This window comes from Spermophilus citellus (genome assembly GCF_964194105.1).
Source record: "Spermophilus citellus genome assembly, chromosome: 1".
Classification (NCBI taxonomy): domain Eukaryota; kingdom Metazoa; phylum Chordata; class Mammalia; order Rodentia; family Sciuridae; genus Spermophilus; species Spermophilus citellus.
In genome coordinates, this window is record NC_138182.1 from 16,316,263 (window position 1) to 16,339,268 (window position 23,006).

The 23,006-nt window shown below is 38.1% G+C and overlaps 1 protein-coding gene across 2 annotated transcripts in view; it reads right to left on the bottom strand.

The window, feature by feature from the left end:
* GPC6 (glypican 6) overlaps positions 1 to 23,006 on the bottom strand; it is a 1,075,249-nt gene that overhangs the window by 84,196 nt on the left and 968,047 nt on the right. Inside the window, exons 6-7 of one of the 2 annotated variants that reach the window (XM_081287407.1) lie at positions 8,929 to 9,072; positions 4,562 to 4,591 (exon numbers count right to left, since the gene is read on the bottom strand). In XM_081287407.1, the coding sequence (XP_081143533.1) occupies positions 4,562 to 4,591; positions 8,929 to 9,072 (174 nt within the window). The remainder of the gene's footprint in view (positions 1 to 4,561; positions 4,592 to 8,928; positions 9,073 to 23,006) is intronic. The other variant, XM_081287406.1, reaches the window with a different exon arrangement.

A 23,006-nucleotide genomic window follows, 5' to 3' on the forward strand; every position in this document is an offset into this window, starting at 1 on the left:
GGGTGAAGCTCCAACTAATGGCTGCTGTGTTGCCTGAGGTCTTGGAGCAAGGGTGACAACCATGCATAAGTAACCCACACCCAACCCACCATGGGTACTTGACACCAACAAGAATTAACTGTTTGCCTTTGGGGGGTTGTTTATATAGATGTAGCCTTGCCCATTCAGGCCCATCCAGATCAATGCAGATTGGAAAAGCTTCTAAACATATTACACAAACCCAACTGCCAAAGAATTAGCTGTTAACCAGCAACAGAATGAATCCACTTCTGCTCCTGGTTCATTCATTTTCTACCAACCTGGCTTTTTATTTTTAATGGTTTGGCCAGTCTTTTGGGTGTAAGAAAAAAAAAAAATCCACGAAGTCAGGGCCCTTGACGATGATGACTCTGAATGAACTTATGTAATAAAATTATTGTGTATCACAGATTTCTTTTTCTACCTTTAAACCTTGTGAAGGGAAGTCACTTTTCACTCAAAGGGGTTTCTTTTCATCTAGTTTTCCCTACAATGTTTATGCCTGAGGTTTATTGCTAGCAGTAAAGAGTGTCCAAGTATGTTATGGGAATAGCCAAATTCCCAGTGCTTTCAAATGTATTCCATAGGCCCCAGAGTTGGTTGAAGTCTGATTGATTATACAGCAAATACATCAAAACTGGTATTTATGAAATGCCCCATTTCTTCAGCTCTCTCTCTCTAGTAAGCATGAACATCACATTTGGGAGCTGTGGTGCAACTGTCTCAAAAGACAGCTCGGAGGAAAAAATTACTGCAGATTTTCCATGACAGGGAATGGGTTCTTTAAGCTGTTCAGTAATTTAATAAAATATCCATGTCAACTGATGTGTTACACGGACAAATATTTTAAAAGGTACGATTTGAGCAGTTTACTGTGGTTTGTCTATTCAGATCTTCATAATCAACTCAGTGAAACACCAATTACATCGCTCAATAAAGGACAGATACACTGCGAACAAGGGTACAGATGGACTTTTTCATCTGGCGAGTTTATAACCGACAAGAAAGTTTCTGTTTAATTCGTTCAGGATTCAGGCAGCAAGTTCTAGCTTAAGAAGGGAAAATGGGCTATTAGACATGGCCTATATCAAGAATGCTACAGATGTTTAATGCTTTCAATTTACATATTTTGTCAATGATTATTCATTTGTTAATATTCTTTCTACATTTTTTTGGTGCAGCCTATCTAGATACAAAATCAAATTCCTATTTACTCTATGCTAGTGGTTTATGAAGCTCTATGCGAAGTACTGGCCCTGGAGGAGATATAGCGTGTATAACTGATTTGAAAAGCCATGTCTTTTGCAAATGGTATCCCTTGCCTTTTGATGACACTAGCACTAAGAATGGGCTGTGATGTAGATGGTACATGGCAGCTAGTTTTACTAAGTGCTTTGCAACAGAGAAGAACTCAATAAATACGTTTGTTGACTGATTGATAACTATAGAATGTGTCAATTTGGGTTTTAGCTGAAGTTTAGGAATTCCGAAAGAAATTTAAAAGTCTGAAGGAGAAAGTAATCATATCAACACCCTATAAAATAGATATAAATCTGTAATAGCCCCATTTTGGGTCTGAAAGTGTAACATTTCATTTTTATGACATGGAGCTCACCAAAGCTTTTGCTTAAATGTTTATGAGGACAAAGGAGAGTTTAACCCAGAGATGAAAATGATTTTGTTGGTAAATGACTCCCCAAATGATTTCAGATGACTTACACCTAATATAAATTGTGCAAAAGTTTTAGCCCTTAAAAATAGGTGGCATGTTTTTATTTCATTGTTGAGATCCTCATGATTCTCTGGACGTGTCTTAAAGCGGTGATGTGGAAGGGGCTTTAGCATCTCCCAGGAAGTTATGCAGCCAAAGCTGTGATTTATCTTCTCTGTCCCCATGTTATACAACCCTATCCAATTAAACAACTCTGCCTGAGCCAAAACAGAGTCCATGCCCCTTCTCTTCTCACTATTCTTCCCCATGCCTGAAAGGAGAGCTTCCCAAGGAGGTAAAAATAGTCCACTGTCTGTTGGGTAAGAGCTGAAAAACCCAGAGAAGGGGCAGGCATTTCCTGCAGGTTCCCGCAGCGCATACCCCTGAATTAGATTTGTGCATTCTTCAAGCCTGTGGAATAAGCAGAATGTCCTGGAGATAAGCCATCACTTTATATGTGTGTCTTATGATATTCCCCACTTGGGCCTCATCAACCACAAGCCACCTAATGGAAAGGAGCCTATGACAGGGAACCGTCCCTGCCACCACATGCTGCTCATGCTGCCTGGAGAAGAGCAGAGACCGAGACCAAGTACGTTGGGTGGTTTGGTTTTAAGGTTTTTTTTTTTTTTTTTCCCTCTCTGCTTTGAAAGCTCACTGCATTTTGCTGTTGTTATTACCAAGGGTTCATTGAAAATGAAACTGGGGTGCCCCATTGGGGTTTTGCAGCAAATAGATAAAGCAGGTTCAGGCAAGACTGTGCAGTTTACAATCTGAAGTGGACAGAGCAGTAGCCATTTGTTTGGTGGGGTGAATGGAGCATAATTTATTCAGCTGCAGCAGAGGCTGAAAGCCAATCTGGCTTTGACCCATTTATCTTTAGAAAACTAATTAAAGTGGAGAATCTGGTTTACTGTTGTTATGGAAGTTTTACTTTTTGCTGTTCGGGCCAAGCGAAGGTGGAGGGTGTGTGTGTGTGTGTGTGTGTGTGTGTGTGTGTGTTTGTCTGTGTCATAGAATGTGGGAAATAATCAGTTTCACCTAAAAACAGTGGCTGAAGCTCTAGATAATAAAGCAGTTTCTTAAATACAGCCTGACATCCTTTTGAAATGCAAAATAGTGGAGCTAGCCGGATGCAGACTCTTTTGAGGTGACCAGGAAATGCCATGGCAATTTAAAATGAACAATAGACAGTCTCCCCAATCCTTACAACCAAGATGTCCTAAATCACACCAAAATGGCCCCAAAGAGGCGTAGGAGAACATGTTTATTACCAGCATTTTACTCTGAAACTCTTAATAACCACTGGACAGGAAATGATACTAGAATGTTAGTTCCTTCATCTATTTTGTTTAGAAACAATAAACAAACAAACAAACATAAATCTTGGTGGTATTTTGCAAGCCCTTAAGCCTATATGCAATAATTTTAACAACATACTTTTTGCCACTGAGCATATCAATGAATTTCAGAAGTTGTGGTTATTTTTGGGAGAATCATATACAAAAGAGAATTTTCCCCACCTCTCTTGACCTGGATAAAGGAGGCAAGGAGGGAAGTCTAGCAATCATGGGGATGATAGTTTGATTTGCATTCATTTCAGTACAGTCAAGGAAGCCTTGGGGAAAACTATGAGGATCAAAGTAACTATCAGATAAGGAGACTAGACTGGCTCATGTGCTGGAAATATGGAGATCTTGAGGAACTGTGTTGGGAAGTGCAGGTATAGACACTGAGTTGGAGCTATTCTAGCCATCCCCTAAAACTAAGAAGCAGAACCCTATTTGTTCAGCCATGACAAGTCCTCCCACTCCTACTTAACATCAGGACACCTTTGGCCAGCTGTCTCTCCTGCCTCTTTATCAAGGTCTTCCCTTCCAGAATGTTCCTGTCCCAGGTTTACCTCTTTTAACTTTCTTACCTCATCCAAATTGCCCTTAGCTCAGAGATCTGGAATGATAAATGGAATACTACTCAGGGGATAATTTCCTTTTGGAACAAGTGATTTTTAAAGAAGGAATTTTAGTCACTGCATTATTAGCACTGCCTGGATTTAAGGCCAGGCAGACATGAGCTCCATGTTACAGTTGTGCTGCATGAATAAATATGTGCCCCTCAGGTGACACTCATCTTCTCTCCTGGGTTCATGATGCCATGTAAGGTACAAGTCTTTATTAAGGCGTGTTATTATCATGGGATGGCATTGTGAAAATCAGACTAGATAACAATCTGGTCAAGTAAGATAAACTAAGAGTTAACTAATACAAACATTTTCAAATAAATAATATCCAATCCTCCTTCCCTGGATGCTCTTAAAAAATTTAGCAAATTCAAGTAGAAATTAAAAGGAGTAAACAGCCTATACCATAAACTATTTCTTAACCTCCTAAATTCTCTATGTCCCAGCTAATGGAAAAATTAGCTCCTTATGCATGAGAGCTGGTGTTGGTTTGTTCTTATTATTAGTGAGGTAATTATTCGCTCATCACAAAAAGAAAAGGGCAACATATTCTATCAGGGAAGAGCTAGTTTTTCAGGCAGACGACAATGCTCTGAACATTGGGATAGAATTTAAATCAGCCACCAAATGAGCTAGGCTTACACAAAGATTAGATTGAAAATGTTGCCACTGGGAAAGAATACCAAAATGGTTGTTAACCATAAACACCAAGCAGAGAGGAAACTCCTGAACAAGTTGGCCATGTGCCTTGTTCACTGCACTCCAGAGAATTTGGAAAGGGAGAGCGGAGGTGGAGTTTCTCAGGAACACTCCAGAATGACTACACAAAGACAAATGGGCATGAGAGGAAGAATAAGGAGACCAGTGCTTACACTATCCTGCATTGTCCTCCACACCGTCCTCTGGGAAGCAAGAGGAAATACATTTAAAGGAAAAAGAAAAAGAGATTATTCTATACACAATAGCACAGTACAGGTATAAAGGTCAGCTTTGTAGGTTGGCATCCCACCCATCCCCGCCCCGAATTCCCCTGGAACCACCAGTCAAATATTCAAGAAAACTGCACACACAGTAGGAGTGGAATACCCACAGGGATTTTCTGGGTTGTAAATTATTGCTGATGTGATAAGTTAGTTAACTTCCAAGTCTGGCTTTTTTTTTTTTTAATTTACTTTTATAACATATATGCCTTGAAGGGATACCATTTAAAGTACATTTTTTGCTTTAACATAGGAGCCAAAGTGAAGTCACAGAGAGTCTCTGCCCAAGTGTGTTCGGGAGCTTTCCAACCCATTGTGCTCTAATTTTCTGAGCTGTACAAATAATTGCCTTTTGGAGAGGAAAATTCAAAACTCCTCTGTGTGCTTTATTTTTGCACTCAATATGTCCAGTGAATTGAAACTTCGTAAAATATCATAGTTTTCCATCAAATTATTTAAGAGACATCAGAGTATAAAATTAAGGAAAAGGGAAGAGAGCCAATCTGTTTCTGAGTGCAAATAATCACCTCTGACCTATTTAACTGAAAAATTTTAACCTCTGGCTGGGGCAGAAGAGGGTTAAGGTGAGTGTCTGTAGCAATGAAGGGACACATGATGCTAGAACCAGTGTGTTAACAGAATCTGTTAACACTGTAACAAATCATAGCTGTTGGCAGTGAGATTATGATATTTTCCACCTTTGTATACAATTATACTGCACTAATAAAAATGTTTTTTTAAAAAAAATTTATTTGATTTTATTGTTATAAGAACACTTAACCTAAGATCTACCCTCTTAACAGAAAAAAAAAAAAAGACTGTGATATTTTCAGATGGGCTGACTTTCTATCAGTAGCTGAATATATAAACATGTTCATTCATTCTCAGATAATAAAGATCACTTTGGGGGAGTTTGAAAGGTATGGGTGACCTTGACAGTGTTTAAGGGCCATGTAACTCTCAAGGAACAAATGGAAATGTTTTCTAGTGATATAAAAGAATTTCCAAGTTCCTTATACATATGAGACAAGGCTAAATGTGGAATTGATGCATTTTTAAGAGTTTTCTTTTCAATTATTTTATATAAGTTTTTAGCAGCAGCTTGGGGTTGGGAGCTTCATTTCTAAAACAGACCTGAAAATTACAATTCACATAAAAAGTAGCTAGACAATAGATATAAGAAGAGTCACCAAGAGATCCCAGCCAATACCACAGGTACTCATTTAAATGGTATTAGGAAGTGACATTCCAAAGCCTTAGTTATGCTATTTTCATTTTGGCCAAAGAGTGAGGTGATCATAGAATTCTTTTGATGCTGGCCTCTGAAGCATTTTATCTGCTGAAACAGAGATATTAAGAGAAATCTTTCCCAATTATCCTCCTTTTCTGGAACACATGCTTCTTATAAATATTCAGGAAACATCTTTTCAGGGGAAAATTAAAACAGGAGTAGGTGACCTGAGCCTTGTTTATAAACAGTTGAGATGGGCTGTAATGGAGAACAGACCCATGGGGGCCCTTCCCCATGGCATGCTCCTCCAAGATGATCATATCTGACTGTTGGATCACTCTACTTTCCTACTTTACAGAACTGTACTGAACCCTTAAAGGGAGGAAGGCCTTGGGGGAGCCAGGGGCTGCAAATGGAGACTCTGATATTAGCTTCAGGCCCGGCTCCTGTTTCTCAAGGATAACCTTGGTGTAGCTTCTATTGATGTAGAAACAGCTTCTGACTCTTAAGAGCTGAGGAAAGCTGAGCTCCAGGTAGGCTTATAGCTGGCTGTTGCTGATTCTTACAAATTAGGAAGGGATTAGAATTTAATTCAATAAAAAAAAAGAATAAAAGTGCCAATTTCACTTACATAGCCTGAACTTACACCTATGAGGAAATAGGTGGGAGAAAATGTTTGGGAATAAAATTGGCTTATTCATTGGATACCTACGTATTGAGTCTGGTCCTTGGCTTTTCTTTATGGTTGGATAATCAACCATTATTAACTATTTTCAGAAAAAAATTGATTAGAATATATTTTGGAGCTGGGTGTGGTGGTACATGCCTGTAATCCCAGTAGCTCAGGAGGCTGAGACAGGAGGATCACGAGTTCAAAGCCAGCCTCAGCTAAGGTGAGGCACTAAGCAACTCAGTGAGACCTTGTCTCGAAATAAAATACAAAAAAAGGTTGGGTACGTGGCTCAGTGGTCGAGTGCTCCTGAGTTAAATCCCTGGTACCCTGCCCCGACCACCAAAAATAAGAACATATTTTGGAGGGTGAATAAAATAGAAGATCAGTTTGCTATTTGCCAGTGCTCTTAAAGAACCCTTCATTTGGGAGCTTTTTGAAGATTACCAATGAAGTTCCTCTATAAAAGGTTGAAATTCCAATTTTCATATCTATTAGATTTTTAAACATCATGTGAAACTTCCAAAGCATTGATGCTTTCCTTAGATGGTGCTTAATATTGTTGTTCTGAGAAATATATTTTTCTTGATCAACTTCCCTAAGAGTTTAAGGGTGGGTGTTAATTTCTCTTGGGGATAAGAGTGAACTATGCTGTTTCAAAGTGAAAAGAGTTCATTAGTTGATATAGATATCTTTATCTTGTTCAAATTAAATGCAATTTCAACCAAGTACATAATGGACCCTAGTTTTTTTATTTGATTTTATTGTGATAAGAACACTTCACATAAGATCTACCCTCTTAACAGATTTTAAAGTGAATAATACAGTATTGTTTTCTGTGGGCACAATGCTGTAAATCAGAACTATAAAATTTATTCATCTTGTACCCCACCAGTTCTTAAATTGGGTTTTTAAAAAATGCTGAAAGGCCTTAACTCTTAATGACTAAATCCAGAATCAACTAAAATGGGGGGAAGAAAGAAAAAGAACCAAACCTATACTCACCATTTGTGCTTCTGGTTAGAGAAATACACAGAGCAATTTAAAGCACATCCCAAACAGTAGAATCTAAGGAAAAGCACCATTCTTTAAAACAATAAGCTAATTGTTGGGCAGAATCTAATCAATTATTTAAAAGAAAAATGGTGACTAATTTTAAACTTTTCCTGAAATTGTAAGCAAGGTACTATAGAAGGCCAAAGTGATTATAGATATGGTACCTTTTCCAGAACCTACACTGAAGAAGATTTTATTTGCCAATAACTGGTAATAAATTAATAACAGTGAATGACTATACCTACCCCTTCATTTTGAAACTTCATGCATAGTCCTTTATATTTTAGGCACATTTGATTTTTTTTATAGAGGGAAATGCTCAGCTGTACTTACATCAAGGCCAAACGCAACCAATTTAATCTTACGAGTTCTACATTGTAGAAGGATATTAACTCAAATCATAAAGTAATTTATAACAGCAACTAATAAAAGAATTTTCATAATCTGCAACACTCGAGATCTGTGTTTATATGGCACAATCAGATTCGGTTCAAAAGCTTTATGACCTTAAGGTTTTTATCTGTTAATTTTACATCAAGATAATTGGCAAAGAAACATTAGCAGCACTAACAATTACAGGTATATAAACTGTTTATAGTACTATAAATTGAAGAAATTGAATTAAAAATAATCAGGCAGTATTTCTTTGAAATTATGAGCTTTGAATTTTTTATGCCAAATTTGGTTTTTAAAACACATTCAGAAAATTGTGTTTACTATGTTTATGGTTGTATTCTACAAGTAAATTGCTCTTAACGATAGATACCATTCAGTCACTGAAACATACTTAAATGGCTCAAAAAGTGATTATTTCTAAGGATTCCACCTTTTTAAAGACCTAAGAAAGAAAAAAACGGTATAACCTTAATTTAGGATTTCTTGGCAGGAACTTTCTAACAGGCATACAGGAAGTCATATAAAGTAACATTGTATCAGTTGAATAATCATTTTTAAGAAATGAAGCGAAGCAGATGAATAAGACACATGCTATTGTAATTATATCTCTGGAAGAATTGGTAATTCAGTTTTCAAATTAATATTTCAGAAGAAATATGAAGTTGAACATTTGGTCACTGCACCGTTGGATTTAATCGTTATTAAGATTTCTTAATCTAATTAGTTACCTAAAAGAGAGGTCCTATTACTTTTCAATATTAAAATTAAAAACAGGAGCAGAAAAAAAGAATGAGATGACTTTCACAACCAAACTGTTTTAGAATCCCAGCATCTAGTTAGAAGAATGAACAAATGACCTTGGTGACAGAAAGTGCCCACAAGGGTCATCTATCCCACAGGACTCACCAGCCGGTCCAAACTTGTGCCTGCAGCAGTGGTGGGTCTTTCCTCGGGATTGTAGGGCCTAAAACGTGTATTAAAGTTTTCAGGAGCCGATCGGGCAGATCTGAGAGCCGGAGCAGGTTTAGGCTGGCCACATCCCTGAAAGACCTGGAGAGAACCATTGAAAGGTAAAGAAATCTACCTAAAGAAAGTTTCCTCTATTTTATTTTCACTTTTTAAAATTTTCCCTTTTTAGATACACATGACAGTAGAGTGTATTTTGAGATATAATACATACATGGAGTATAAGTCATTCTATTTAGCATCCCATTCTTATGGTTGTACATGATGTGAATTTTCACTGGTCGTGTACTTGTGTATGCACATGGGAAAGTGATGTCCGATTCATTCTACTGTCAAGAAAGTCTCCTCTTAAAATGGTGAATGAAGCAGGAGTGTGCTATACAGTCATTTTCATGGAATTCTTACCTCCAATACACTCTTAGTTAAAATTTAAACACATACAACCACTAACATGACAGAAAGAATTACCCAGACAGATAGACTGGTCCACTATGACTCTTAATTTTACCATACACAGTTATTCCTCATTATTTTTCAGATTCTTGATTTGCAAATTTGCCTAGCTGCTAAAATTCATATATAAGCCCAAAATCAGTACTCACAATACTTTCATAGACTAGCAGTGGTAGCAAATCTGAGCAGACCCAATTGCATGTTTGTGGCAGATGTTGAACAAAGCAATGCTGTCTGCTGTCAGTGTCAGTATCCTTTCTGTAGTCTATCTTACACCATTTTCCACATATTTGTGCTTTTTTTGTTTGTTTTGATGATTTCACTGTTTAAATGACTCCCCAGCATAGGGCTGAGTATAATGTAGTGCTCCTGAGTACAAAGAATGTGATGTGTCTTGTGTAAAAAACATTTTCCATAAACTTCATGCAAACCTATGTTCAATGTCATGAATGCCATATTAATCAAGCAAATATATATTAAATAAGGCATCTTTAAACAAAGACACAAAGAATAAGAATGCATTGACGGGCTGACGATAATATCGTGACCAGTGGCTCCTAGGAGCCTAACCTATGTTCCCCATAGGAACAACAATTCAGTGTTTGCTAATTCAGTGTTTGTATTGACTTTCTACAACAAATAATGAGAATCGACTGTGTTGAAAATGAGGATTATAATAGTTACTTCACAGGATCATTTCAGGATTAAACAAATTGTGCCCCAGACACTTTCATGCACATGAATTGGCATTCAATAAACATCCCTTTGGGATCTGCCTTATCATGACAAATGTATTTCATGTCTAGACTATGAGGCCAAAGTGAGGGCCTCCCTTCTGAATAACAAAAACCTCTACTGGAAGAATGCTTTGAAAACACTCTCCTGGGCCAACCGTGTAGAAATAGGACAAGCGCATGTGGATGATATCCACAAAATGACAGTTTCTTCTAATTTTGTTGACAGCTGTTCATGTCACAATTAGGGTTGCTGTGGGAAATCAAGCATCTGATTGTAATGAACTTAGGGACCTAGCTGCAGGTTCTTTTCCACCGTGACTTCACTCCAGCAACTATGCAAGTACCTCTTTTATTACTTTAGAAGCTTTTCACTCTGTGCCCGATATCCTGAGATTATACCTTGCCTGGATTTACAAGAAAGAGAGTCACATCTTGATGAAATTTAACTTTAGTTTGTTCCATTTGTTCAGAGGGAATGATTTTTCTCCTAGCTATATATTTTTTTCTTTTTGAGTAAACTTTACTGGACTATTTATGTGAGAGAATTCTTAACTCGCAGGTGTATATTTACAATGCATTTGTTCCAGTTTTGTCATTTAATTCTTTGTTGTTTAACTTTAAAGCAAGCATTTTTCACCATGCATATCATGTGATTCCACCGAAGTATGCAGAGAGCCCTTAAGTGCCATTCCCAATGACAAATTTTATCTGGAGACACAATTCATTTTGCTTTGCCGCTACAGCTAATTTCTCTTTCGCTCGTGCTCAGAAGTTCTCCTTTAGCTCAGCATTTCGAAGAGCAGCGGTACTTTGTCTTGGCATTCCTCAAGATTGGCCTTAACACACTATTGATTATTCTCTCGCACAATTTCTGAAGTTGATGGCGTAAACCCGCGTGATAAAGACAGTGGGCTCTTTTCTCCCTAGTGCCTAAATCACCTCTCTGTGGCAAGGTCGTTGTTGATGGAGGGCATTAACATTTCCAGAGCTCCAGGGATCTGTTGAGAGTGCTATTTTGAATTGCTTGGAAAATGACAGCTGACTTTTAAAAAATATAAAGCCCAAGGCGAAACAATAGGAATGGCCTTGCTGAGACTTCATGAAGCCAGGCACTTAAGTAGTTAACAGACCCTCTTAATTTGCTCTTCTGGAAGAATCTGGCTGCGTGGGTTAAAGTGAAATCAAAGGAACATGGAATGATCTGGAAGGACATTAGTGTTCTGGGGAAATATTTCATCGTAACAGAAAAACCTTCATTTTTGTTGTTTGTTTTGGAGCGTGCTAATTATAAAAGAACACGTTGGTGAATGTAGCCCAGTAGCTTTCCATTATTTATGTTGGCTTTGGATTTTGAGGATCACCTCGCTGCTGAGCTCGCTGGGTCTAGGATCCAAATTGAAGAAATCACTGACTTCTGATTATTTTGGAAACAACACTTAACCTACAATCTGGTGGAAACCTACATAAAAATCTGTCACAGTAACTTCTTATCTTGAAGGTCCCCTAACAGAGATTCTATCATACCCTTAGCAAAACAAAATTGCCAGAAGAAAAAATCCGTTAGTGTGGAAGTTCCAAGCCCAGGGATCAGGAGCTATTTTTTTAGAATTCTGCAAAACCTAATGAGATCAGTTGCAAGATACACCTGAGCATCAACTTGCCCTGCTTTTGCTTGGCGATGATTAAAGGCCCCTGCATTTGTCTCATATGGAGAATACATTTTAAACGACAGATATCCATCATATAACTTAGATAACCTACAAAGGAGAAGTTAACAATTTCATGTTTATTACTTATTTCAGTCTTTTTTTTTTTTTTTTTTTTTTTTTTGCTGCTGTGACCAAAAGATCTGAGAAGAGCCATTAGAGGAGGAATGTTTATTTGGAGGCTCACAGTTTTAGAGGACTCAGTCCATAGAAGGTTGACTCCATTACTTGGGCTTGAGGTGAATCAGGACATCATGGCGGAAGAGTCTGGCAGAGGGGAGCAGCTTGGGGACGTGGCACCAGGAAGGACAGAGAGCGAGCTATCCTCACCATGACAAAATATAAAACCCAAAGGCATGTTCCCAACGACCCACCTCCTCTAGTCATAAGCTACTTGCTTTCAGTTGTAGCTCAGTTAATCTCCACCAGGGAATTAATTCACTGGTTAAGTTAGGACTCCAATAACCCAACAGTTCACCTCTAAACATCCTTGCATTTCACACATGAGCTTTTGGAGGACACCTCCCATCTGAACCCTAACCCTGCATGTGCTATAGGTCCATCAAAACCTCATCTCCAGTGTGATGGGATTAGGAGGTGGGCCTTTGGGAGATACTAGGACCTGTCCTCACAGATGGGATTATAAGAGAGGAACTGCTGTGTATGATTACTGTTTATGGTATTTTGTTATATCAACTTGAACAAACTAAGATAGCACGCAATCTGTTAGCTAGAAAAAATATTTTTTAAAAATGGGGTTCACGCGGTGTGTGACAAAAGGAATTTTATGCAGGAAATCTGAGACTATCTCACTTTTCTGAGTTTGTTATGACAGTGGTAGAGACAATGTGTTTTGTGGTTCAGGTGGCCTAGGGGTTTAAGTGTGGCAATATTTAGATAAGAGAAGAGACAGATGAAAAATAATGTGAAGGCCAGGGCCTTAGATCAAAGAGAGACGGTAGATGAAGAGGTCAGTGCTGTAGATGTAGATTTTGATTATTAGCCCAAGGATGGAATTTTAAGTTCTGAAACTGGTTGCATCTACCCAGGGAAAGTATATAGATAGCTGGCAGATGGATGGAGCTGAGATGACTCAGTGCTGTGCTAACATTTAGAGGACCCTCTTGGAACCTCGGTTTCCTCCTCTGTCAAATGGTGGGGGTGTTATGTTTAGATCTGGAAGGTGCCTCGAAGAATTATGTGTTGAAGGCTTGGTTCCTCAACTGGTGGTACTAATGAGAGGTGGTGGAAATTTTAGAAGGTGGGGCCTTGGTTGGAGGAAGGAGGTCACTGGGGGAATGTCCTTGAAAGTTATACCTTGTCCCCAGTCCCTTGCAATCTCTCTCCATTTTTGCTTCCAGATGCCATGAGGTGAGCTGTTCTGCTCTGGCACATGCTCCCTGCCATGATGTTCTGCCTCACCACAGGCCCATAGTGATGGGGTCATGAGACCTTTGACTGAGACCTTTGAAAATGTCAGACAAAATAGCCCTTTTCTCCTTTAAGTTGTTTTACTCAGGTTTTTTGTCATAGCGACAGAAAACTGACTAACACAGGGAATAATAATAGTATTTACCACACAGATAGTCTGTGATGAGAAAATGCAGTGGATAAGGCAGGAAAACAGAACCAAATGTTTAGATAAGTAAGTGCTTAATGATAATTAGTTAATTGTAGCATTCTCTAACCTATTCTTTCTGGAAGTCTTTGCTTTCTGAATTAGGAAATGTGAAGGAAAACATGCTGGGATGATGCTTCTTAAATGTTTTCCACAGAACATCATTTTCAGGGTCTCAAAGCTGTTACCTAAGCAATCGATTTCATGTGCCAAATTCAAATTAGGTACTTTTGCAAGGGCTTCATCATGCTAAGGTGTGTAGACTCTTCAAAGGGAAAGATGTTAAGTGCTAAAATTATTTGGCCCCAGTTTCCCCAGGAGGTTCTCACAAGACTGGTGAGCCAGAGGGCAACCCCTAAGACATTTCACTAAGGTAGCTGCCAACTTCCCCAAGAGGCAGAAATGATTCAGATAGAACTGCATTCATTCAGAGGCATTTGGGAAGTCACCCTGCCCTCTCCTACCTTTAATTTGAGGAAAGAATACCATTTTAGACACTGAAGATCTTTTCTTTACAACAGAAGTTTCTAAAACAGGGAGCTGCAGGCTAAGCCACCAGATTGTGGAACAAATCATTAGCTGTGTCCCTTTAAAAAACAGAATCAGTGTTACCCCCTGCCTGTTTCCCTCCAAGGGATGTTGAAAGGCATAATTAGATAACTCCAGCAAGTATGTGGAAGTCCCAATGTCCACGAATACTGTAGATGTACAAAGGAATTATCTTTCCTACCTAGATGACTCTTAAAAAAAGAAAAAAAAATCCTGTGAATTTTGAGAAGATATCTTGCTCATGAATCCTCTCTCTTAAGAGGATTAGGAAGATAATGTCTCAGAAGTATATTGGCATTCTGAGATTAAAGAAGCTAACATTAAGATAGCAAGTGTTGAACGAAGAGGCATTTTTATAGTGTGGGAGGGGTAGAGAGGAGCGGGGGTGTGGTGATAATGGGTTTAAGTGCTGTGTCTTAAGTTTCCAAATAGAAGCCTTTAGAACCTGAGCATTGCAGCATTTTGAAATATTTCTCTTAAACTAACACGGTGGGTGTGCACTTTTTTTGTGTGTGCACATAATGCCTATACCTTTCCGTCTTCTTTATCTCTGCATTGTCTTTGGGAGTTTGATTACACACTCACAGGTCATTATTGGCAACCCAAGAAGCCATGGACACAGCCTCAGTGTCTGTGTTTTCAAGCAGTTCAGTCTTTCCACTTTCTTTTCTGTGGGTTCTTATAACGGGGGAAAGACGCTGCCATTCCCATGTGCCATTTTTGAAATTTTCAAACGACTCTAATCTTTCATATAAAACATCGATTGTATTTGATGCTGCCTGGCTTCTACCACTTGAAGTTTTGAGAGTAACAGTTTATTTGCTTATTAGAATCTAACTTACAGTGTTAATGATTGAACCCTTTATTAGATGACGACTTGGAGAATTCCAGTCTGTCATTTATACCCAAGGAAACAAAAGCCATATTTTTTGGTGTCAGGTCTGTGTGTAATTTGTCCAGGTGTGGCCACTGTTTTCCACAACTGACAGCTGTGGTGTCAAGGGCCAGTGCCTCTGTCCATTGGGGCTGCTAAACCGAAGAGATTAGCATGGGTCATTTACAAAGAAAAGAAATTAATTTTCTTATGTTTCTAGAGGCTGTGAAGTACAGATCCAAACTCCAGCGATTTGGTGTCTGGTGAGGTTTCTTTAGAGGACTCCTTGCCGTGTCCTTACATGACCCAAGAGCCAAAAGGGCTAAATGTTCCCTCAGGTCTCTTTCATAAGGGATTGAACCCTTAGTTACCTCCCAAAGCTCCTGCTTCTTAGTATTAATACCTTGGGGTTAGGTTACAATATATGAATTTTGGGTGGACACATATATAAAGACCATAGCAATAGTCACAAACAAGAGTCTAAAAATTTGGAGTACTAGCTTCAGTCCTTCTTCTTACACTTGTATGACCTTGAGAAAATATGCTCTCCTGAATTTTCAAGGCCATTATGAAAACAGGATTCAGAGAAAAGATCCCCAAAATGAGGTATGAAAGTGTGTTATTTTAACTGAAGCAATCTATAATTAAATAGGAAAATAATGGATAATAAATCAAACTATGGCTTATGCAGAGTTATGCATGAATAATTTAATTGCTATGAAGAATAGAGTATTATATATTTTGTTCATCATTGTATCCCAGACTCTATAAGAGTTCCTGACACATAATATGTGACTTAAAAACGAGGGAATGAAAGATTCTGTTTAAATTGATTTTTAGTTAAACTTTCCCCATTTTGTAAACATTCATCAAAGGTAAGTTAACGTCCAGATTCTGTAATGAGAAAGAAAAAGTAGGAAAGAAAAGAGAATAAATTCATATTGAGTGTCTATGACAGACACTTAACTGCTATGTGTTTTATAAACTTTATATCAAATAATCAATTATCTCTTCAAAATCAAGGTTGAACATTTTTCGTCAGACTTAAGAAAGTACAATGAATCTTGTCTCCATGCAAAAAAAAATTATTTGATATTTCCTTTACTCCATTTATTATGTCAAGTCAATGCAGAGACAATCAACTTTGTTTAAAATGATAACTAGAACCAAGAAATCCCGTTTCTTCATCTTCTATAATAGTTACAATACTTGACAAACCAGTTAGAAAGTAAAGGACCTTGTACAAAAGTAGTCAGATTGACTCTCTGATTGGCTTGGGATAGCTAAGCGACATGGGTACTAAAATACAGTAATCTTCCTTTAGCTGAGGGGGTTATGTTCCAAGACTTCCAGTGGATACCTGAAATTGCAGATAGTACTAAATTTCAAATAAAATGTTTTTTTCCTATACATATATACCTTGTTAAACTTTCACTTTTTCACTTAAAAGAAGTACTATATGATGTCTCTTTGCCTATCTGAATTGCCAGCATCACTACTCTTGTGCTTTGGGAAAGTTATTAAGTCAAATAACTTTTATTTGAACATAAGTGCTGTGATATTGAGAGTCCATCTGATTAATCAACATAGTTATCAAGTGACCACTAGGCAGGTAGCATATACAGCATGGAAACTGTGCTGGTCAAAGGGATGATTCATGTCCTGAGCATGATGGAGTACATAAGCACAAAATTCCTTCTTGTTTACAGAATGGTATGCAATTTAAAACTTATCAATTGTGTACTTAATTTTCCATGTAATACTTTGGATAGCAGTTGGCCATGAAAAAAAACACTTTTTCTAAAACTGCAGAAAATGAAACCACAGATCTGAGGGATAATTGTAATATGGCTCAGAACTCAGGCAATGGCTATTGCTTATATTGAAGTGGCAAACAATTTGGACTCTTTACAAACCCACCCCTTCTGATATTCTCATCTGGTCAAAATGGGAAACAAGTGGGGCATGGTGGTACATGCCTGGGGGCTGAGGCAGGAGGATCACAAATTCAAGGCGACTTAGGGAGCTTCAGCAACTTAGTGAGGCCTTAAGCAATTTAGCAAGACTCTGTCTCAATATAACAAATTAAAAGGGCTGGGGGTGTGACTTAGCAGTTAAATGCCCCAGGGTACAATCTACCTTATCTCCAATATTAGCACACAACTGGGGGCCCTTTCTCAAAGTGAAAGTTTTGACTGCAATATGGTGGGGGGTGGGGAGGGCAGTTTGCATATCAATAAAAATACATGTGAATAACGTAAAATATTTTTTTAAAAAAACCCATTTCATTCAAAATAGTAGCAAGAAGAGCAACGTCATCACCACTGCATAAAATTAAACTGGACCCTAGAGTCTAAGTTCACACACACTTTTTTATTTTAACTTTCTAATAGATTTCTGCTCATATCCCCAAAAGCATTTCCTGAACATAAACTTAAAACATTTGATTATGACCTCTTTCTTTAGTTATAGAATCATTATACTTGTGACACAAAAATTCTCAACGGGTTTTCAAGTTTTTATTCCGTTTGGATTGCCTTCTAAGAAGACACTTTTTCACCTCATTGTCTCAGATCAATCTCTCTTCTTCTTTTGCTTTGTCTTCCTTCTCCCCCCTCTTTCTTTCTCCCTGACTCATGCCTTTCTTTCCTCAAAGATTGATGACAGTGGTCTCCTGGCCAGCTTCTCTGGCAAACACTAGGTCCCTGGATGGGTTCAGGATTCTGTTAAGAGAATTTCGGATTCTACTGCATCGAGCCAAGTCATCAGTTTTAGTTTTGGCCACTTTTCATTGGATTCAGTTTTCAAAGCCAGCTACCATGTAAGTTTTAAGGTTTAAAAAATTTACTCCTTATGCTCACGGAGCTTGGTTCCAGAATAAGATGTACTGCATGCATCTTAAAATCGTTTTCTTTAACAAAAGCAAATTCTTTCCACTGAGTTGAGAAGAAGATTTTTTTTTTCCCTTGAAAGTTTTGTATTCCTTAAACAGCAGAGCAGCTGGATATTTCTTCTCAAATGGTGAGTTGGAAAGAGTTACAGGGAACTGGACACAACACGTTTTTGGGTATGAAGAGAAAAGAAACCTAACCCTCTCTGTCTGCCTAAATGACTATTTCATATGCACTTTGTTATAAGGTTTAAAGGAGTTCTTTAAGATCACTTTGCAGGATATAAATAAACATGTAAATTATATCAATCTGGCTCTGATATAATTTGTTGAGTGTCACTTTGGCCAAACATAAGTGCTGCAGAAATGCTTACTGCATATGTCTCTGTTCTTGTGAGGTTCTGACAAGAAATCAGGCAATTAGAATGTGACCTGTGATAAGAACACCCATGAGGGGCTTTGGACCCAGACAGAGACAGAGAAAGCTTCCTAGACTAGCAGTGGAGTGCTGGAACCAGCTTTTATAGGCTCATGAAATCATGTTAAATTTTCAAGAATTTTACAAGCCGGATGTTAAACATGGTGGTTATTAAAAATTGTGTTGTACAAACTTAAGATTACACAAATTATATTCAAATAAACCATAGCGTATACCAACAATGCATTACTTGCTAATTATTTTGCTGTTACCTATGCATTTGAGGTTACTCCTATAAATTGCATCTGCAAGATAGGAGCATTATATCATTATATCATGGGGCACTACGCTGAGCTAAGTGATGTCAAGCTAGAAATCAGCCATGGAGGTCAGTTTCTTTGACCACAAAAATTGGCAAACACTACAACTAGTTTTCCCCACAAAGGTGGCTCTTTGAATGTCTACATATTGCCTTCCCAAGGCAAAACTCCAAAAGGGTTAAATTCTGTCACCTGTTCCCAGAGGGAAGGTACTAAGAAGCTGGGGATAAGGGGGTGTCTTTGTGAGATCTGGCAGAGGCCACGGAAATTCCTCTAATAATAATCCTCTGCAGAGGGAAGCAACTCTTCTCTTTAAGGCAGGAAGCATTTATAAGGGGACTTCAGGAGACCAGGAAATTACCTTCCATTGTTTCTAAGAACGTACTGTTAAAAACTAAATTGAGTTTCAAATCATCTATTCTTGAGTAGACTACATTAAATATAATCTTCTCATCTTTTGCCCTGAAAATAAAGTGAAAGAATATCTTAAGGTAAATCTCCAAAGGTTACAGATAATCAAGAGTTTTCCTTTACCACCCAAAAGAAAAAAAAATAATAATCTCTTTTACATAGAAAGGCAGTTAAAGCTAGTTTACTTCAGATGCATTTGCTAGAAGTGCTTTATAAGCATTTTTTTCCCAGACCTTCATTTTACATTGTAAAACAGTATTTTTTACACCCCTCCCCACCATATCTAGTTTCTGAAGAATCTTGTCCTGTTACAAACAAAAATAGTACAGACCCTGATTTTCTGCATAGTGATGAAGAATTCAAAGAAAAGAAGACGTTCCAAGGTCACTGTTTCTTGGTGGAATGTTATATGTGAGAACCGAGGGGGTAGAATATCAACTCTGAATCTGCAAATGAAGAATCATTCAGAATGTACTCTTTCCTTTGAAAATGAGACTACAGGAGTAGAAAGAGAATATCAAGCTTTCTATGTAATATGGTCATTGGCTTTTTTCCCCCAGAGGATAGGCAGAAGAGACCAAGACCACTTTTTCCCTCAGTGTAAGAAAAATGTGATATTGGGCAGAGGCCACTGAAATCTCTGCTGTGGTAGCACTGGTGTGGCCAACAGGCACAGACTAGAATCGGGTTGTTGACCATCAGTAACCACTCTTTCCTGGAGCCTGCTCTCCTTAGATGTTTGTTCAGATCAGTCTCCGGGAGACAACCTGCCATTGAAGAGAATGACATACAGGTATGGGGTTCAGTGCAGGGGTGGGGATGTCAAATCTGCTCTTCTGATCTTGATGCTAAGAATAAGCCCACAGACTCCCTCAGACGAGGCAAGACACAGAACCGATGCCCTTTAGACTGTATGTATCACAGATGTTTTCAATAATGACAATTAAGATGCTTAACTTCTATGAGTGGTCTTGATTCAAAAAATCCCATACTAAACATTGATATGTCCGGTTTCATTGTGCCCTCAAACAACCTTATGTGTAGGTCCTATTAGAGTACTCATTTTCAATGTGGGTTAATTGAGTTTAAATCACACAAGTGGTAACAACCAGATCCCACGTCAGTCTGAAGTCAAATATGCACTAACTTCTATGCTAGTCCGAAGAATACTAGACTAGCTTCAAATACATTTTAAAGTATTTGGCACTATATTTTCATGTTCTGAATTCCACTCAGGAAAACATCCGTTTCTTCCATGTGTAAAGTGGTGTGCTAGGGAGGCTCTGGGCAGAATGTGGGAATGAGTCAGATGTAACTCTTCTCCTTAAATTACTTATAATCCTGGGCAGGAAATAGTAAGTACAAAAATAACCATAACTCAAGGAATAATATGCTGTCTGCTTTAAGAAGGGCATGGGGCTTAAAGAAAGGAAAGATAAATGCTACTGGAACAGAAATATATTTGCTTGAACTAAATTCTAAACAATGTCCGCCTATCTGTAAGACAAGATTTTCTCCATTTGATATTCCTAATATATCATGTATCCCTGATGGAATGGATGTTGGCAAATTATCAAGGGATAATGTTTGTAAAAAACTATTGTGCTGGAAGGGGGCCATTTAAATAAATAGTCTGTCATTTTATAGATGAGGAGACTAAAACCCCAAAGACACAGAACAGAAATGATTACATTCTCTTTTCTGTTCTCTTAGATTTTCTTCATTTTATTTGAGTGGTAGATTCAGGAAGAATTATCTGGAGAAAATTGAGTACCCGAAGCGCATCCTGCTCCTCTGTAATGGGTTCTACCCTCATCTGTAATAAGTGTTAATTGAATGAGTAGTTTCAATTGGAATTTAATAAGTCTTCCTTCTTAATTTAGATTATATCTGACAAACCAATCTTTTCCTGGATTAGGTTTGAAGTTATTCCTAATATAGTTAAATATATCTAGCGAGATCAGTTTCATCTTCCCTGATAGGGATAGGACGGAGGTTATCAACACAGCTGATATTCAAAGGCAGAGATTCAGCTCATTTTTCCCACTTTCCCTTGGGGAATTTCCACAAACTTGCAGCTTTTGAACTGCTTTTATTTGGGGGAGGAGGAGAAACAATAGGGTTTTTGCATGTCTTTGAAGACTGTGCAGTTGGCGAAGGTAATAAGGGGGTTGAGGTTGGAAGACCTAACACCCTGCCTCTCACCAACAGGCCCCCCACAGTGTGTGGAGGCACCCAGCCCTCCCTCACACAGCTAACCCTCCAATGCTGATGTGCATCTGTTCCTGGTGGGTAGATACTTAAGGAGGAAACTGTGGCATGCTGGGGAAATCTTTTTCTTTGGCTCAGACAGATGTGGGCTGTAATCCCACCTCTGCCACCTCAGGCTAGCTATTTAATCTCCTAAATTTAACATCCCTTACCTATAAAACAAGGAAATGGATGCTTTACAAGAATGCAGTAAGGATTTCAAATAAGTATGTAAATAAGGAATCTAGGAAGAGACCCACACAAGAATCCACTGAAGTTCTTGTGCCTGGCATATGGTGGGGTATTCGATGAATGGATATAGTAGGGGTTCGACCATGATGGCTGACATCATTACGAAGTGATTCTTTGCCCAAAAGAAAACCAAGAAAAATTTTAATATACTTTTGTCCTCAGTCTTTAAAAATGTAGGTGATCTGTACAAAGAGTAAAAAAAATCTGGAATTAAAATGAGCACTGTGGGGCGGCTGAGGTTGTGGCTCAGTGGTAGAGAGCTCGCCCTGCATGTGAGAGGCACTGGGTTCAATCCTCAGAGCCACATCAAATAAATAAATAAATAAATAAAATAAATGTCTAAAAAATGAGCACTGTGATTTTATCATTAAAATGCATACTGTAGCTTGGTTACACAATTTGGTATGGTCATGTATTTTTTTTTCTTTTTTCTGTTTTTAGAAAGGAATCTCATTGCACCTTACCCCCACTGCTTCCCTGTGGGCTAAACAGGAGAGGCAGACGAATTTGGCAATATCTGTAAAAACAGACCTGGGACAAGATTGAAGCATGAACATACATGGGGAGAACAGATCTTTTCATTAGTCTGTAAATCCCTCTAATTCATGATCTCAATTATTATGTACAAAGAGATTAGTTCTCCTTCCTCTAGATATGATGAGAGCATTTGTTGAAAAGGATTTCATATCTGAAGCATTTCTTTTGCCATTAGATACAGAAAGGAGAAAAAGGAATTTTACATTTTTTACTATAACAATTCTAGGAAAGGTTGGAAGGAATGAGTGATTAGGATGGATAAGATAAATGTTTAATCAGAATTTGTCATGTTGGGAAGTAGTAGGTACAGTTGTAAAGGGAATCAGGACGACAGCTTGAGTTCACCGGCCTTTGCCACTTCTGTTTCTGTACCTTCTCATGCAGGTTTTACTGAAGGTTGTGAAACCTTCTCTTAAGACTTGATTTACTGAGCAAATATTCACTGAATTCTACCCCCCTATGAGATTCACTTTGCAGACATCAGCCTCACTGTAATATATTGATCTGAAAGATGGGCTTTGGAATACCACAGCACCATGAGATCTTGGTAAGGTTCTTTACTTTTCTAAGTGTTGGTTTCTTTGTCTGAAAACTATGGGGAAATATAAACTCATCACAGCATTTTTATAGATATCATATAATGTAAACCATGAAAAGCACTTGGTACGCTGTTTGGCAGCATGTGCTCAATAAATATGATTTGGCAGTTATATATATTGCTGTTTTCTTAAGTGGCTTTGGGAATGACTTCTATCAGTAAATGCTTTAATAAAATATATGATTTTCAAAGGAAAAGGTACTAATCATATCCTGGAGTAAAAAGTCATTTTAATGTGTAAACAGATTTCTAATTCTCAGAATGTCCTGCCCCCAATTAAGAAATAGCTCTTGGCCACATGTGAATTTTACCGATCAGAAGTGAACAGTATCTCTAGGTAGATACTCCAGTCCCAGTATGGAAATTCAGAACTTCAAGTTTAATGAGAGTCTTTATCCACAGTGA